General features: G+C 40.6%; 1 protein-coding gene across 1 annotated transcript in view; it reads left to right on the top strand.

Annotated features, from left to right (window-relative positions):
- Adam12 (ADAM metallopeptidase domain 12) overlaps positions 1-18506 on the top strand; it is a 349026-nt gene that overhangs the window by 325289 nt on the left and 5231 nt on the right. The window contains exons 19-22 of the mRNA XM_063244913.1: positions 1887-2022; positions 2578-2686; positions 3879-4052; positions 16624-16754. Coding sequence (XP_063100983.1) covers positions 1887-2022; positions 2578-2686; positions 3879-4052; positions 16624-16754 — 550 coding nt within the window. The remainder of the gene's footprint in view (positions 1-1886; positions 2023-2577; positions 2687-3878; positions 4053-16623; positions 16755-18506) is intronic.

The raw sequence follows: 18506 nt of genomic DNA, 5'->3' as shown, positions 1-18506 counted from the left end.
CTTCATTCATTGTACAAAAATAGCAAAGTTTACTCTTCAGTCCATCAAAGACTCCCCCCACCACACACTCCATTCTGTATCTTTCAAGCAAGTCTGATGGCATTCAAAGGGACTGGAGGTGTCTGTCTCTGGTGTGGACATGCATGAACAATGCACTCAGGTTTCATGGTTTCCAAAAAGTCAAGGAACCCATAGAGTCCCCCACTCTTCATTGTACCGAGTAAGAACGTTATAAATGAAACCCCCAAAGGGCCTAACTCCACCTACTGTTGCCCTCATTTCTTAGAAGGTAACACTTGCCCTCAACACATTCAGCGAAAGGCAGGTGTGACCAACAGCACCCTGGCCTCACTGTCCCTACTTCCCACTGTTCTCTGGCCTCACACTGGCTCACTGGTTCAGCAAGTACTGCCACATGTTGGCTGTTCTTCGGGTCCTGGAGAGGGCAGAGGAGGGAGCACATGGCATGATAGGTGGGGCCGGGGGACAAGCGGAGGGAGCACACTCTAGGATCTGGAACAGTGTGGGGATGGGTGTCTGCAGGCTCCTGAGACTTCTGTGTGCCTGCTGAGATCTGCAGGGGTCAGGGAGCACTGCATTCTAAGCAGAGCTCAGCTCATTGCCGCAGAGACCCAGAAGTGGCACAGGCCAGGCAGGGATGATGGTGGCTGGAGAGGGGATGTGGAAAGTCAGCTCTGTAGAACACAGATGAGGGCAATAGTCACAACTCTGCCCCCGCGGCACTCTGGGAACTCAGTGTTTGACACTGCTGCTCAGGAAGACAGGCAACCCTAGAGATACCCCAAGGGCAGTTTGCTGGGGGCCCAGTAAATGTTCTGTTGGATAAATTGTTCAGTGTAAGACAGATTAGGCTGGGGATGTACCTTAGCAGCACAGCACCTGCCTGTCAGGTGCAAAATTGTGAATTTGATCCCCACTACAAAAAAAAAATGACTTACAGATTGATTTTAAGCAACTAGAAATTATAGTTTGAGACTCATGTTGCTCCCTTTTTAATTAGCTTTGTTATGAGACAGCAGAACTCTATCCAGAGTCCCTGGTTGTTGCTAAGCCTGAAATGAATGACATGTTGGCCACGAAACCAGAGGAAAGTTTTTCTAGCTACCCTAACAAGTTAATCAAATCTGACATATTCACACCACTGATAGGGTATGTTTCTTGGGGACAAAGTCCAGAAACATGGTGTGAAGGTGTTCTCTCCGCTCTGGAAGAGAACACCTGCTCAGATCCACAGCTGGGAGTTGAAGGGAGAGGAGGAGGGAGCTAGGGTAACTGTTGCTCCCTTGTATGCCTGCTGCATGAAACACACCCCATAAAGGCTGGAGTGTGAAGTCCCTAACATAACAAAAATCCAAGGGGAACTTCATGCATACTTTTTTCACTGGCTGAGACATCCAGAAATAGTCTTATTACAAAAATAATTATTATAGAAAAAAAGATAAAGCAGACATCTAATACTAGGGAGAAAGGGCTTTCAAGTACAGTAGCCAGTCTATGAAGAGGATTGAAGCATTTTAGTTTGGGGACCTGTAATTCTGATGAGGCTTGGGTAATGGTCCCTGTTTCTTTCTGTTGGCCACCATGGCTGCATAGCTGGGGAAGCTGCATGGGCCAGCCACAGTCCCACTTCCTGCAGCATCTCCTGTTTAGTAAGCTCCAAAGTTATCACAAATAATGACAGCAGCATAGATTGGACCTCGCACAGGACCTCTGAAGCAGGACTAATTTATTAGTACATCATTCGGGGATTTATTCACCTCATCTCTGCTTATTTCTTCCAAGTTCACTCTGCCATAGATGTCATGATGTAATACCTCCCACGGTTTATTGTAACTGCCTCCTTCTGTAAATACATTGTGTTTCAGATAACCAAGGCTTAACTATAGGAATTCTGGTGACCATCCTGTGTCTCCTGGCTGCTGGTTGTGCGGTTTATCTCAAAAGGAAGACCTTGATACGACTACTGTTTACAAATAAAAAAACAACCATCGAGAAGCTAAGGTACCTCACTTTGTACCATTATCTTTTCAAGAGATACTACTACAAACCATTTCTCACTTTGTGGTCTTCAGCAAAGAGATTGTTGTGGTAGTAAGACTGGATCTTTTCAGTGTATTTTATTTGCTTGGTTTTGTTTTTAATTTCTACCAGATTAGCTGCCTTCTGTATTTTCCCTCCAAACTATTTGCTGCTCACTCTATAAATGAGCAGTGTATTGATAAATTCCATGGATGCATTTTTAGAAGACATGAGGATACTGGAATGCTTCAGGAGATGGGGTAGTTTAATCCAAATGTACTCAAAGACATTCTTGCTGAAATGCCAGCTTCACAACAAGACATCTCCTGCGTGACTCAAAGTTGTATTGCTATGGGTTGCAAGAACTAATTTGACATAATAGTGGCTTTAGGGGAAAAATCAGTATTTTTATATTTCAAAAATGTTCATTTTTCCTTCGCATGTTTACCACAAGGAATGAAAATAAGTGCGTTGTATTTTGGGTGACACTGTAAACAAAACCTACAAAGTTAGTCAGCGTATGTGGTTACCTTGCAGGTGTGTGCGGTCTTCCAGGCCAACCAGTGGCTCCCAACCAGGCCAGGCTCACCTCATCCGCCACGGAAAGGGCCTGACAAGTAAGCTGCCACATCCTCAGGCAGCTAAGGTGAGCTTTGGACAGGCACAAGGACTTGGTGTGGGGGCTCTGCCTGGGGGTGGCTGGGCTTCTTTGACCTGGTGTTATCCTAGAGCAGTTAAGAGTTTCAGTTTTGAGCTTCAGGTTTGCTATTTTTCCCTTGCCCAGAGCAATGGAAGCCCGACCCAAATCACTCTTTCAAAGAATGGATCCTTAACCAAGAGTACCTTAAGGTTCCCGGAAGTCTCAATTTTCCTATTACCCTGGTGAATTACTACTAAGTTTACCCTCTCATATTCAGTTTTTCATATATATAATTTTTGAATATTAGCCATATATGCTAGTACACATTTATAATCCCAGCACCCTGGCAAGCTGAAGCAAGAGCATCACAAGTTCAAGCCCAGCCCATGCAACTTAGTGACTTAGTGTGATCCTGACTCAGAATTTTAAGAAATAAAAAGCTGGAGATGAGCACAGTGTAATGACTCTGGGTTTAATCCCCAGTATTATTAAAATAAATTTTTTGGAATGTTTTAGTAAAAGAATCCAAATTATAACAGGGAAGAAGACTGATGTCAGGAAATGAAAAATGATTGGAAAAATCATTACCACATATTCAGTATATAGTTATTTTACCTCCATTAATCTAAGACAGAGGGTAGGGTTGCAAAAAGGCAGCCATGATTCCTCACTTTACCCCAAACCTGGGATCACATGCAAGAATGTGATTCCCAGAGAGCTTAGAGTACAACTTTATTTTAAAATTGGAAATAACCACACTGTCTATTAACAAGTAAAAGAGTATACTGTGGCATCTTTACACAGGGACATATTACTTAGCAATAAGGAAGAATTAATCACTAGTATACTTAATGTAAAGGGTGAATCTCAAATATAGTCTGAGAGAAGCCATACAAAATAAGATCTGTGTACTCTATGACCCTGTTCACATCCAACCCTTAAAATGCAAACTAATTCATGGTGACAGAAAGTGGATCAGTGGTTGCCAGTGTCAAGGTGATGGAGGTGGGGAGAGAAGGAGGAAATTTGGCCTGGAGTATAAACACAGATTCCTCCTCATGGATACCCTGGACTTCTTCCCTCTGCCACCTCCTCCACTTATGGCCAAAGAACACAAGTTAGTTAGGATGGCTCCTTCCTTCGGATTTAGAGATACGGCTGAAACCCATTACAGCATGGCTTTTTACTTTGACTGCAGGACAGGAGACCACCACAGTGTCTGAATGTGGACATCAGCAGACCTCTCAGCACCCTTGCCATCCCTCAACCCCAGTCACCCCAGAGAGTGCTCCCACCCCTCCACCAGACCCCTCGGGTACCAAGTGGCCCTGCCAGACCCCTGCCAGCCAACCCTGCACTGAGGCAGGCCCAGGTAAGGAGCCAGCGCTGATTTGATGGGATATCATTCAAAGTCACTCTCTGCTACCTGCTAATATGTGATCTTGGGCAGGATGCTTAGCTTTTTGACACTACTATAATATGGAAATAATTCAGCTATACAGGTGGTTAAATGAGATGATATATGTAAAACATTTTATAAAGGTAGTAGGGTATAATTTCTTTTAATTTATTATTAATATGTTAGAATTTAGGTCTATTATGGCTTTGATGTTTTGTTTATTCCTTCTGATCTCTGTTGGACTGTACACCCTCTCCCACATTCCTGTGATTTAGTTGAACATTGTAAGAAATGCATTCCATTTTAATTTACCTATAGTGTTTAGTATATATCTTTGTACAGTTTTACATATGATTGTTCTAAGGCAGAGCTTCTCAACCTCAGCATTTTGGTATTTAGGGCTGAATAACATTGTTGCATGCATCTTTCCTGTACATTTTAGGAAGTTTAGCAGCATTCTTGACCATGACTGACTAAATGGCAAAAATACTTGTAATCATGTTTCCAGACGTGGCTAACTGTCCTCTGATAGACAAAATCATCTCAGTTGAAAACCACTGCTCTAAAAATTATGTGTTCATAATTTATCACAGTCTAGTTATATTGGCATTTTTAACACTTCAGGTGAAACGTAGAAACTTCCAGCTCTTAGGTCCCTCTATCCTTCATTACCTTTATTGAGAACACTTATCTACATTGAGAACCACTTCAGATAATTTTTCTTTTAGCCAAACAATGTTTAAAGCCTGAGTCCACCATATGTAGTCACATATTTACATTTTCTGTTCAGTCTTCATTTATGATGTCCCACATTTGTTTTCTGCCTGAAAAAGATTCTTTTAATTAGTCTAATAAAGTCTTGATTTCCCTTCATCTGAGAATGTCTTTGTGATGGATATTTTTGCTGAATATATAATTCTGGATAGACTTTTAAGTCTTTCTTTTAAGACTAGAAAATAATCTTGTTCCTATTCTTTCCGGATTCCATGGCAATGAGAAATCCACTAAAATTTCTGCTCAAGGTCTGCTCCAGAGAAAGAAGGTAGCCTATTATTGAAAGAAGGGATGGAAAAAAGAGATCTGCCAATTTCCAGGCAGTGGACCCAGGGAAGAGGCAGAGAGGAGCAGCAGTTCTGGTGTTGAGCTGGAGTAAAGTCTTTATAGGCAAAATGGCTGTTTCTTTCTGGATCACTATTTCCTAGCTGTTTGGCTGTAGTGATCAAGCTTTTCTTGGGTTTATTTTTGCTTTGGTTTGTCTGGTGCCATTTAGTTATGTATTGTGGGTTTTTTGGTTTTTCTTTTCATATCTTATCTGGGACTGTGGCACAGACACATTCACACACGGACTTAACACTGGGCAGTTCGAGTGCTGAGGTCACTAACCAGTCTATAGTAAGTCCCCACCTCACAGACAAGTTTCATTCCAGGAGAACATTCACAAGAAGGATTCATTCCAAGTCCAGCAAAGTTAATCTTATACAGTACACCTGTGAAAGTCCACAACTGAAGTGTTTGAATGTTAGGGACTTACTATAATTATATTGACACAAGGCAGTGGGCACTTCCTAAACTTTTCTGGGCTTTAAGTTTTTTTGAGACTCTGAGGAAAGGCACCAACACTCAGTGTTTTGCATGTGCATTTCAGGTGTCCAGAAAGCCCTAAGGCACCTATGCCATGGATTCCTTCTGAAGCTCTTATTGTTCCTTTGAAGTAAACCACCTGTGCACAGTATCAAGCTGAGACTGTCTCTAACGGACTGTGTGATCAGAGGAAAGGGTTCTACATGCTGGTGTCTTCTCCTGACAGCTGTGATTCCTCACAGAAGTAGCTCCTTCAAAATTTCCTTTAAAGCAGACCTCAAAAAAGGCTTTTATTCTGTTTTATGAAACTCAGGAAATGTTACCCTTTAACCATTAGTCACTAGAAATACCCACATTTCTCTCTCTAGGCTGGTGTCTGTCTGGAACATTTCCAAGACACGTGATACAGCTTAAGCGCATGATTTCTCTCCCATCACACGTAGGGAACCGGATTAATTCTATCCAGGTGTGGGGAATATTTGGAGGTGGCATTTATTTGGCAGCAAAAATTAAATCCACCAACATTTCACACTTTTTAGCATTTCTAGTGCTCAGCTCTACACAACACAACACAAACACACAGCTACATGCCTACCCCTGCTTCGTTTGTCAAATTTACCATGTAGACATTCCAGGAGGAAAGAAAACATTGTCACAAACACTATATTGGTCAACTTCACATTTAAAAGGTAAGCTAGTTCTCTACAGAAAATATTTCATCTTCCTCAAGATGTTTGAATTTTTTTTTTAAATCAAAGACAGTTGAATCAACTCATTCTCTTGTTCACAGATTTACTTTCCAAAGTACTGTCTCTTTCATGGTAAAATGACCATTGGGATTCAAGTTTTTCATCTGACTCCTCAGTCTTGATAAAGGAAACAAATTTTAATTGCCTTTTCATCTTATCAGCTATTCTCGAGGAAAACAATTAAATGTATTCATCGAGCTGTTGGCTGTGACACTATCCTTCCAGAGCCTCAAGGTTGAAATGTAGGCTGGAGAGGAGCATAGTAAAGGAGAGGTTAAAGGGTGTCGGATCACTTAAGTAGTTGAGCGCTCAGGCAGGAAGCATGATCAAACATCTCTGCTTAGCGTGGAATTTGCCTTTGAGTTTTGCCTCCATATATTACTATAAATTTTAAAATACAAAGAATTACAGTACCCCCAAGAAACTGCAGTTCAGAGTCTGAGGCCTCATCTTTCACAGCTTCATTGTGCCCAAATTTTTCCTTACAATATAATAATTGTTCACAGAAACCATTACAATTTCTCAGAAACTACAGCTATCCTCCGCAGTTTTCTTCCCCCTTCCCCCTTTGCGGGGGAGGCTTGCAAGGAGCCAATCCAAGAGCATTATTCAGTTCTCCTTACCGCTGATTGGCTGCTGCTATGTAACCCATCTCTGGCAGATGCATCCCACATCACGACAGGTTGCTGTAATGCCTGCAGCTTTCTCTAATGTTCTTGGTTTTGTTCTTTTCAAAGAACATTCCTAAAATGCTACCAAAACACCCTGGACCTTCTATGGCTTTATTAATATTTACTAATTATTTTAAATTACACAACTGCAAAGACATAGCAGATTTAGGGTTTAAACTATTAAAATAAGCATTTGCGGGCTTTCTTCTGATTGTATCTGAAATTTGCAATTTTCACAGTTTGTGGGTGGGCTAGGAACATAACTCACAGATTTCAGGGGTCCACTGTATATGCACCAAGTAGAGAAAATACAAAGAGGCACAGGAGCACGCATCTTAAGCAGAGTATTCGTCAGCTTTCTCCTGGCTGAGACACAGTAAAGGAAGAGAATTTATTTGGCTCACAGTCTCCCATGAGTTCAGTCTATGGTTGGCTGATTCCAAGGTAGACAAACACGGTAGAAGGGTCTGGTAGAAGAAAGCTGCTCATCCCATAGCAGCCAGGAAACAGAGGGAGCAGGCAAGAGCCAGGACCAAAATATACCCTTCCAGGTCACATCCCCAGTGACTCCAATCAGGGCCTTCTCCTAACAGTACATGCAACTCCTAGAACTCATCAAAGGATGAATCCACTGATGCGAGTAGCACTCTCTTCATCCAAGCACCCTCCAAAAATTCCACCTCTAAACACATGAGACTACTGGGGGACACTTCAGTTCTAAATCATAACAGCAGAATTCTGAAAGGGGTTTTCACAGAAAGCAGCAGCTAGACCTGTGACCCTGAGGTGTTAGGCTGCAGGGTAAGCAAGAACACCAGGGAGCACAGTAGAGAAAATGATCACCCCCTCTTGAACTTATATACTCTCTGTTAAGTCCAGTCTTATTTGAGGGGAGGAAATGGGTGGTGGGCTATTCTAGGAGCTAAGAAGGAGGGAGTCGTAGAGACCCTGCGCAGACAAACACTCTAAGAGAAATGGCATTTGCTATGGAGTTTTTGCATTTCCTCTGCTGCAGGCCAATCCCCTAGCTACCTCCTCAGCCCTTCGACAGAGTTTGTGAGCTGTGGCAGCCTAGCATCAGCCCCCATTTTGTTGGACATTGAAGGGAAAACTGTGTTCAAGGCAAGTGCACAAAAGGGCAACACCCTGCCTGTAGCACTAAGCTATTGAAAGAGGACAGGCTTGGGGCTGGGGATTTAGCTTAGTGGCATAAGCGCCTGCCTTGCAAGCAGGCAGTGGTGAGTTCGATCCCCGGTACCGATAAAAACGAAAAAAAGACAAAAAAAAGAAAGAGGACAGGCTGGCTGCAAGAGGTGGGCAGCAGAGGGACACGGGCCACTAGGGTCCTTAGGAAGGGTTGGCCATGGACCGAGTGTCCTACAGGCCTTCAAGAGAGGAGCTCAAGTTGCTAAATTTGAAAAATTAAATGGGATGCTCAAAAGACTAGACAATGAGGCCATTTCGGAGACTATTTCTAACTTCGAAGTGACAGTGTGCATGGCCGTGTCCCTGAAGACGGGGAAGGAACCGAGAGGTGAGGCATTTCAGATGCTTCTATAGGGTTCCAGGGTACCTCCAGCTACAACCCTCTTTGCAGTTGGTTGAGATTATTAAAGTTTAAGCAAAAACATGCTTAATATCACATCTAAGATATAAATTCCTCAGCTCACAGAAAATTATGCCTAGAGAAGCTTACATTAAACAGCAGCAGATCGAAACACAATTTTCTGCTGTCAGACCCAGAGGTACCACACGTGATCCTAAAGGGACAATGAGTGGGGCACCCTGAATTCCTAGCCAGGGCAGGCTATTTTCTAACCAGCAGGATGCATGTAAATGTCACACACTTCCAATTTCTCTATTTACTTTTCCAAACCTCTGCTGCCGTACGAAACAGCATTTGAACTGGTTCTGCTGATTGATGGCCATAATGTAGGGTTATGCCTCATCAGCATTGTTATTCATTGATTTCTTGATGGTAGTCATTCTTTCTGGGGTTTGATGAAATCTTAATTATTTTTTAATTTACATTTCTCTTTTGGCCAGTGATGTTGAATATATTTCATATCTTCATTGTATTTCTTCACCAAAGAAGTACTTTATTAGGTCTTTAAATTTGAGGGTTTTAATTTTTTGGAGCCTTTTGTATAGTCTGGATATTAGTCCTTTGTTTGAGAAGTAGCTGAAAAAATTTTCCCATTCTATACATTGTCTCCACTTTGTTGGTGATTTCCTTTGCTATACAAAAGCTTTTAAATGTGATTCCATTTGTAGATTCTTGGTATTACTTTTTATGCAACCAGCGTTTTATTCAGAAAGTCTTTGGCTACACCTATGTTTTCAAGAGTTTTATGTTTTGTCTGCAGCAGATTCTGTTCTAATGTAGAGATCTTTGATGCATTTTGATTTTAATTTAATGCATGATGAGAGATACGGGTCTAAGTTCAAACTTGGGCTTGTGGATAGTTAGTTTCCCAGCACCATTTGTTAAAAAGGCTAGCTTTCCTCCAGTGAAGGGATTTGGCCCCTTTGTCAAAGATAACATAGCTGAGAGTGCCTAGAGTTGTTCCTATATCTTCCATTCTGTTTCACTGATCCACAAGTCTGATTTGTTTTTTGGTTTTTTGCCAATGTTATATTGTTTTATGACTCCAGTTTGGTAGTATAACTTGAGGTCTGGGAATGTGATGTCACCTGCCTTGCCATTGTTGCCCAGAATTGCTCTTCCTATTCTAGATCTCTTCTGGTTCCATATAAATTTTAGGATTGTTTTCTCCTATTCTGTAAGAAATGTTACATAGATTTAATGCAATCCTGATTTAAAAAAAAAATACCAGTAATAGTTTTAGAAGTATGATCATTTTAAGTATATTGGTTCTGCCTATCCAGAAACTATCTTTCCTTTTTACCAATATCCTCTTCAATTTTCCTTTTCAGAGTACTATAGTTTTACTGTAGAGGACTTTCACTTCTGTGGTTCGGTTAGTTTCATTTTTCTTGATGCTATTATAAAAGGTATCATTCCCTAATTTCCCTTTCAGTGAATTTATTATTGGTATACAGTCACACTATTGATTTTTGAATGTTGATTTTATGTCCTGATACACAAATGAATCTGGTTACTAGTTCTAGGAGTCTTTTGGTGGAGTTTTTGGGATCTTCTATGTAGAGAATTAAGTCATCTGCAACTAATGATAATTTAACTTCTTTCCCTATTCTATTCCTTTTATTTCTCTTGTTTAATTGCTCCAGCTAGTATTTTAAGAACTATTTTGAATAAAAATGCTGATAGTGCGTATCCTTGTGTTATTCCTGATTTTAGAGGGAAAACTCTGCTTCTTTCCATTATGTATAATATTGGCCATTGGACTGTCAATAGATGGTTATTTATTTGACCATGTTCTACTTATCTAATGTGGAATTGGCTGCTATAATAAACTTCTCTCATAGAACCATTTTCATTGTGTCCCGTAGGTTCCAGTATATCATACTGACATTGTCTGATTGTAGAAACTATCTGATTTCTTCTTTAACTCCATTTATGATCCTTACTGGTTTTTTATTACATTTGTGATACATAATTACATTCATTTGAGGAAATTAGTACATACATGTGATATTTTAATCACTGTTCCCTTCCTACTCCTATCCTTTCATGGGCACAGGACAGTGTCAGAACTGCCACAGCAGCAGGAGCCACAGTGTGCAAACCTGCAGCCTCCTGAATAGCGTTGACACCACACGTCCTTGTTTGGACAGAAACTTCTAGTCAGCACCACTTACATGAGTCTCTACTGTGTACAGTATACTATTTTATAAAAAGCAGTGTGGCACGGACTCTTCCAGGACAGTGGTGATAAAACTTTGGCATATGTAGCACAGCAACCTGTTTGTTATCATTGAAAGCTCCAAAAGGTTCACCATCACTGTTCTAGGAAAAGCCAAGAGAGGAGATTCACTTCCTACCTGAGGAGGTGGTTGTGGTCTTAAATGAGGTCCAAATTCTTCCCCCCATCATTAGACAACCATAATGAGTGATTCACTGAGGCTGTTACTTGTAACAGCTTTTCACCAATGCTTTTCTAGGTCCAAATGTGAGCAAAGCAAACTATGATTTTAGAACAGTAAAGTACTGGCCAGTTCACTGAGGCTGGGACTACCCTTCCAAACTATTCTTTCAAACAGTAAATTAGCTTGGAATGAACATGTGCTTATCTGACCTCTGTGGTTGGCCGAAATCTACAGAGTCCAGCAATCTGATGATTTAGGTGCTTGCTCATTAGAAATTCCAATATGTAACAGGTAAAGGATATCCATTCGTCAATATGTTCCTCTGTGAAAATAAGATAAAATACAAGAGAAGCGATCTTTAGAAAAGCTTTCATTCCCTTAGGAAAATTACAGGTTAATAACAGAGAAAAGATGCTGGGCAGCGAACCTCCAGGGCTTTCTTCTGCTTTTCAAAGTTCTGCTGTGTGCCCAAGACCTTTTTCTCCAAGACCATCTCTTTCTTGAGCTTTTCAAAATCCCTTTCCTGCCTGCTACCTATACAACTGTTCTTCCCCACTTAGCAAGGCCAGATGGGCTATTTATTTCAGGCACACTGAACTCTTAAACACAGGTAAACATATAGGAAATATGCTGATGTGTATCTTAGGAGTAAAATCTCAGTCCTTTCATGGTATCAGTCGATGAAACAAGGGTTATTAAAAGTATCTATTCTTCCTAAAATCTAAAGTGTAGCTACCATGGTTTTAGACTCCTGCTAACCTCTCCTTGCCCAATACTTCAGAAACTCCTTGGTTGCATGTCACTTACTAATTACTTATGTGGCAAACCCATCCACCATCCTAAAAGTGTGCACTATAGTGGAGGCACCTATCTTTCTCCCTGGAGCAGTGGTGATGAACCTATGCTCATGTGTGACTTTTTTTGTAAAACAAAAAATGTTAATGTATGAATTATTTTTCCTAAACTAAAACCTCAGTATTCAGGTTTAATTACAGTGTTGGCACTTTGTGATAAATAAGTGGATTTTGGGTTGCGGTTTGAGCACTGGTCTCTAAAATGTTCTAGAGTAACAAAATTTCAGAGAACACGAAAATTGCCAGAGAAGATGTCCTATGATTGTAGTATTTAAAGGAGTATATGTCCTCCACTCATTTCTGTACCATAAACATGCAGACTGTACATGGAAAATGGGTGCCAGATATCTTAACCTCCATATTTATTAATAGGTAATGTAAGCCTATACTGGAACTTCTCTGCAGAGAACAATTAGCCTCTTTCCCACCTGCCACCAGGCTCCCTTCTCAGAAGCAATCACTGTTATCAGCCTTCTGTAAAACCTAAGTTTAGAGTACAGGGAAAGTCTCTGCTCTACCTGTCTCTCTGCAGGGAGGGATTATGGAAATTTTCAAACACTACCAATGAGAGTACAGTGAAAGTCTATCTACCCAGTTTCAGCAACCGTAACACTGTTATCATTCATTTCATCTTATGTCTCTGGTTTGAATTTAAATGGCAGCACCTTATTCCTTATATCCACTTTGATTATACTGCATTGGTTATATGCACTCCTGCCTTGTTCTTTTCAAACCTGCATAGTATTTCATTATAGAGACACACCATGACTTATTTAATCTGTCTTCTGCTGCTAGCCATATAGGTTGTTTACTTCACACAGGTCTGTTTCTGTCCAAGATGACTATAGGATAAATCCTGAAATCTCAATTTCTGTGCAGAGGCCATATACACTTAGAAATGTAATAGATTAGGTGGAACAACCTCTAAAGAAGTTGTCCCAACTTCTATTCCCAGCTCTTCACCAACAGAATATGTTCAGAGATTTAGCTTTGCCAATGTAATAGGTGTACATTTTTTTTCCTATAAGTAAGGTAAGGCACCTTCACATGAGTTTAAGATCATTTTTTTCTTTGTGAGCTGCCTTTTTATTTTTGCAATTTTTGTTGTCATATTTAGAAAAGCCTGACCACACAACAGGCATATTTTTAATTTCGTATACTTTCATGATTTTTTTCACATTTATGTGTTTGATTCATTTGCTATTTATTTCAGTACATAAAATAAAGTAGAAATCTATTCTTTTCTAGCTGACAAGCTGGAAAACATCAATAACAGTTATATTTCCCCAGGCTGCTTCTTTGACTTAGACTGTAGCCTGATAACATCCCAATTGTGTACTGGCTTTATAAGCCATTACATGCTTTTAAGAAAAATTTAAAATGCAATGGTTTTCAGAGTAAGCTGAGGCACAGTAAACCTGGCCTGCCATCTTTCTGGATATAGACAGGAGAGCTTCCACTCAACACCAGTCAGTTGTAGAATGCCTACACCACTGTACTTTATAACATTTACAGTCTTCAGCTCTGTAGCCATAATTCCCATAATATTTTTAGCCACAGATAGGCTAAGTGCAGACAACCAGATGTGTTCATGCTGCCCCAAGCCCTGTGTGACATTTCTAGCACTTTCTGGTCATAGCACCCAGTCTCTGTAGAGCTCTCTCTGGATGACAGGACATGTTTAATCTTATCATGTGGAAGCTGCTAACAGTTGAGGATTCCTTATGATAATGGTCAAGGCAAAGGGTTACATTTATATTTTAAAATGTTTTCAAATCTCTAAAAAAATTTGAAATATGTGGCTCTTGCTAGGTCATCAGCAGCGAGCAGAGGAGGCATGGGATCTGCTAACAACATAAGAGCATACCTGAATTCTTCTCTAGGAATCAGAAGAAGTTGGGAGGGGAGAATAATGAGGTTTGAAGTCCCTGTTTCCTTGTTTCAATGAAAATAGAGCTGAAGTAATATTTATTGAGTGTGAGTGATCTGGAATCCTTTCTCAGCTCTGTGCACATGAATCTCAACTGCCAGGCTAGATTGCTCTGGGAAAACCCAGATTTGGGTTTAGCAAAGATAGCAAGAAGAGTGTCACTAAAAGAGACTATGGAAATCCTGCCCCTTTTACCAGGATCGAGGCATATGCAGATGGGCCTCTAACATCTGAAAAGTGAGGAAACATCTTCCTGGACCAGCCCTGCTGTTCATGTCTTATCTCATAAAGCTGGGCAGGAAGCCAGCATCTTACCTAGGAACAATGTTTTCACGAGACTTGTTTCCATCCAAGCCATGTCCTGCCCTTGGTGAGAGAGAATGTGCTGTCCCCAGGTTTAAAGTCTGAGCTCTCAGTCAGCATTTCAGCTGTTTGGGTTTTTATCACTATAGCGACCAAATTGTTTGTCCTATAAAGCAGACACATCATAGAATGTGATTAATAATTAAACAGGACCATATATATATATATATATATATATATATATATATATAAAAATTGGGCTATCCCAGGGAAACTAGAATGAATTGCCAGCCTAATTATCCTCTCGGTTTCCATGATAAATCCAAATAGATTGCCCTAGACTGTAATATATACCTCATTTTTTCTCTAATGTTGCAATGAAAACCTGACATTATCTTTATTGCCAAGACTAGGTACTTAGTCATACTTAGCAGCAAAACTGGTATCACTTAGTAATGAATTATTTAATCCCCAAAGTCTTTCAATTTTATGAGTATATACATTCATTTTTACATTACACGCTGATATCTCGCCGTGCTTTTCTGTTATAGGAAATGAAGCTTGATTTGTTACCTTAGTTTATTACCCAAAGATTGTTGAAAGGGTGAGAGTGCTTGTGGAAGGCAAATTCACTCAGTCCATTATAGTTATAGTTAGTGGGTGACAGTGGGTGACACTCACACATTTGGTGACGATGTGGCAGGACCTCTGCTGAGAGTGTCACTGTCTCAATCCTTGGTCAACTCCTAAGGAAAGAGCCAACTTCATCTCCTTATGCTCAGGAGCTTGAAAACACAACCCATGAGCTTTAGCACATTATATGGTCTTTGTTCCTCATTGAGGAATTTATTCTGTAATCTACACTCTGTTAGTATTTCCTTTAATATAGAAATGTCACTTGAAAGTCTGTCTCTTGTTCAGGGCTTCTTTCCTAACTCAGTCTATCTACTGTTACTTGGTCCATTTCCCACACAGCTGTGGTTTATAGACTTCCATGGTGATTCCTATGTTTTGCAGAACTAAGTTAGGTGGCAATTCTGTTTCTATGGTCTTTTGACTGAGCTCCTGTGATAAGAACTTAGGAACCCAACTCAAATGTTTTAAAATCATTTTTGATTGTTTCTGGACATATGGAATACTGAGTCCTGTGGTGATGTGATTTTTTTTGGTTGCCTTTTGAGATACAGTCTCACCTCTACTACCCATGGTTGGTCATGAATTCCTGGGTGCAAGTGATTCTCTTGTCTCAGTTTCTTGGGTAGCTGAGACCACAGGCATGCCCTGTTATGTGCTGGGCTATGGCATTGCATTACATCATTTAATTACTGGGACATTATGTCTTTCTAGAGGTTACAGCACCAATTACTATAGAGCTGTACCTCTATGAGTCTTCTAGACTTCCAAACCCAGAGCAGAAGGTGGCTTGGCACCCAGACTTGCCCTGGGACCCAGAAGACAACTGGGTCACATACTTACTGACTTGCTCTCCTTCATAGGCAGCCAAGGGAGAAGCCCCTTAGAAGTGCCTTATGAATTTACAGCTGTACTATTTCTGTTGCTTTCTATTTGTATTAAAAATAGATAGTAATTATCAGTAATATCAGCATTCCCCCATGTGCTGTAAACCTCCCATATATTATTTCACTTAATCTTCCTAATAATACTATGAGATAGGTCTTGTTTTCCTGCATTCCCCAGAAAAAAATTGAAATTCGGAGAGATCAAGTGACTTGGTAAGTCCCAAGACAGTGATAAAACCCAGCCTAGACTCACCCTCAATTCATGCCCTTCCATCTTCTCTGGCTGAAATCCTCCCTACCTCCTGGCCAATGGCACACCTTCCCCTGGTTTCTAAAGGCTTAACTTGTCCCTCAAACTACTGGATCAATTCTTTGAACTAATTATAGTTCAGGTGAAAGAACTTCAGGGGATCATGCCAAATGATCTAGACCAAAATTTGGAACACTGACCATCTACATTCACCATTCCATGCACAGCTGAGCCAGTTCTGTCACATGATAACAGAGAAATGGAGAAATCAGTGTAATGCTTAAAATATTTCACTGGCTTCTCATTTTAGGTCTTTATAAATTAAAAAGTTACCTAACACAGAGAAAAATTTACATTCCATAGGTGACATTAGCACCAAACCCCAACACCAACTATATCTTCCAGTGCCCAGGAACACCATGGAAGATTCATGATTGTTTTATAAGCATCATGAATAAATCTTTAAATGTTAAGGGAAAATTTAGGCAATAAGGTTAACAAGTCACACTTCCACCTCAACTCATACAGGGATAGGGTGATTATCAGGAAATGAGCCTGTATTAGGAAGCAACTTACCAATCTTCAAATCCTGCTTTTCAGGAACTCTGATGGCTCCCAGTGTTGATGCCTGGTCACAAAGCTAAGGAATCATGCAGAATTTTATGTTTGTTTCAGGGAATTCATAAACCAAACCCTCCTCAGAAGCCTTTGCCTGCCAATCCTTTGAACAGGACGACTCGGCTCTCTAATGCTGCAGTGAAGACACCGGGACAGCAGGAGCCTGGGTTTCGCCTGGCACCCATTAGGTGGGTCTCCTCTCTCTAGTGGCTTGGCGGAGGGGGGGCATGCCTAGACAACATCTCATGTTCTCATGAGTGGGAACAACAAGAAATAGATATAAATACAGCCAGAATCAGTGACATGAGATACAACTGCAGGTATTACCACCTAGCTCTCAGCAAGGGCCATCATGCCTAAGCAATTGGCTAAGATGAGGTAGAACTAGGTGACATACCCAGGAAAAGCTATAGCTACTAATAGGGCCCTGGCTTTGTCTCACAAAGGCACTAAAAAGAAAAACAGCGTGAAGGCTAGATATTCACTTCCAAAACTGTCACCAAGACCATGTCTCCCCAGACCCTGGGGTCCTAAGACTATAGGCCAGGTTTGTGGGTCAAAGATGAAACAGGAGGGAAATGAGAGGCAAGGCAGAAGCTGCTGCTCGTAGCAGATTGGGGGCTTCTCTATGCAATAAAATTTCCCTTAAAGGCTTGCTCCTGCTGGCTCATCTACACATCTTCCCATGGGGTAGGAGGACAGCCCAAATCCCACTTATGCAGGGAAGTCCGCCATGCTGGAACTGGTGGTTCACAGTGGTTGATGAGTGATATTAAACCTCCAGAAATTTTGCAAACAAGGTGTTAAATCTAGCTAAATATATTAAAAATTGAAGATGAATTTAAGTTACATAAAAAACTAAGATAATAAAGCTCAAATATCACTTCTGGTTTTTTGTTGTTGTTGTTGACTACCTTTTGCTATAATTATTTGTGACATTGAGTTTGCAGATATCTATTATCCTTGTGATGAGTTCAGTATCTTGGTACCACTTACATCACTTCCGTGTTTGGGGACATACTGGTGGTATCTTGGAATCACCCTCTGTAGGAGTATTTATACCATGAAAACTGACAAATGAGACCAGTCAGTCCCTCCTCCCCCCCAGAAGGCTGTGAAACCCACAGCCAAAACTCTTTCCTGACTCTTATGCCCCCTAGGCAGAATGCTCACTTTATGTGCTCAAAGAAACCAAAGGTACCAACTATTAGCCAGGCTCTGTGCACAGTAATTCATATTTCTGAGAGGGAAGACACACGCTAGTGATTACAGCCCCTGGGAAGAATGCTTGGCCTGTGAAAGAAATAGCTGCCTAATAAATCTCAGAGATAAAGGCAGTCAAAGGGTCAGTCCAATGGTTTAATTCCCAACTGCAGAAATACAGAAAAAATTGCATAATATCCTAATAATTTCACTGTGGCTTGCATGTTGATTTTAGAGTTGCTTCTCTCCTCTCTCCCTCCTCTCTCTATTTGGAGGGGGAAACACTACTTTACATGAGCATGTTTGAAAGAATGGCTCCTTTTTTAAAATGCCCTCAAGCAGTGACCTACCTTACTTCTACTCCACCCTAGTAATTTGAAGTGTCACATATATCCTGCTTTGCTCTGGTTATCAACTGCTCTGCTATCCAGTAACCAATGGTTTTAAAAAAAAAAGTCTACTATCAATGTAAATACACATTGGATTTTGAAGACTTACTACTCCAAAATGCCAGTCCTTCTAATCATTTTATACTAATGACATGTTGAGGCTCTAGGTTTATTGGGTTAAATGAAATTCATTACTAAAATTAATTTACTCTATTTCTCACTTTTTCAAATGGCTACTGGAAAACTTAAAATTACCTAAGTAGCTCACATCTTTTTTTTCTGTTGGACAGTGCCTTTCTACAGTCAGCTTGTAGATGGGAGAAACAGCTTTGGAGAGGCCTTCTCTGA

This window comes from Cavia porcellus, unplaced genomic scaffold (genome assembly GCF_034190915.1).
Source record: "Cavia porcellus strain 051 isolate PalLab524CR breed Dunkin Hartley unplaced genomic scaffold, mCavPor4.1 scaffold_2, whole genome shotgun sequence".
Taxonomy (NCBI): domain Eukaryota; kingdom Metazoa; phylum Chordata; class Mammalia; order Rodentia; family Caviidae; genus Cavia; species Cavia porcellus.
The sequence above is the reverse complement of the archived record's forward strand: the minus strand, read 5'-3'. Positions and strand labels throughout refer to the sequence as shown.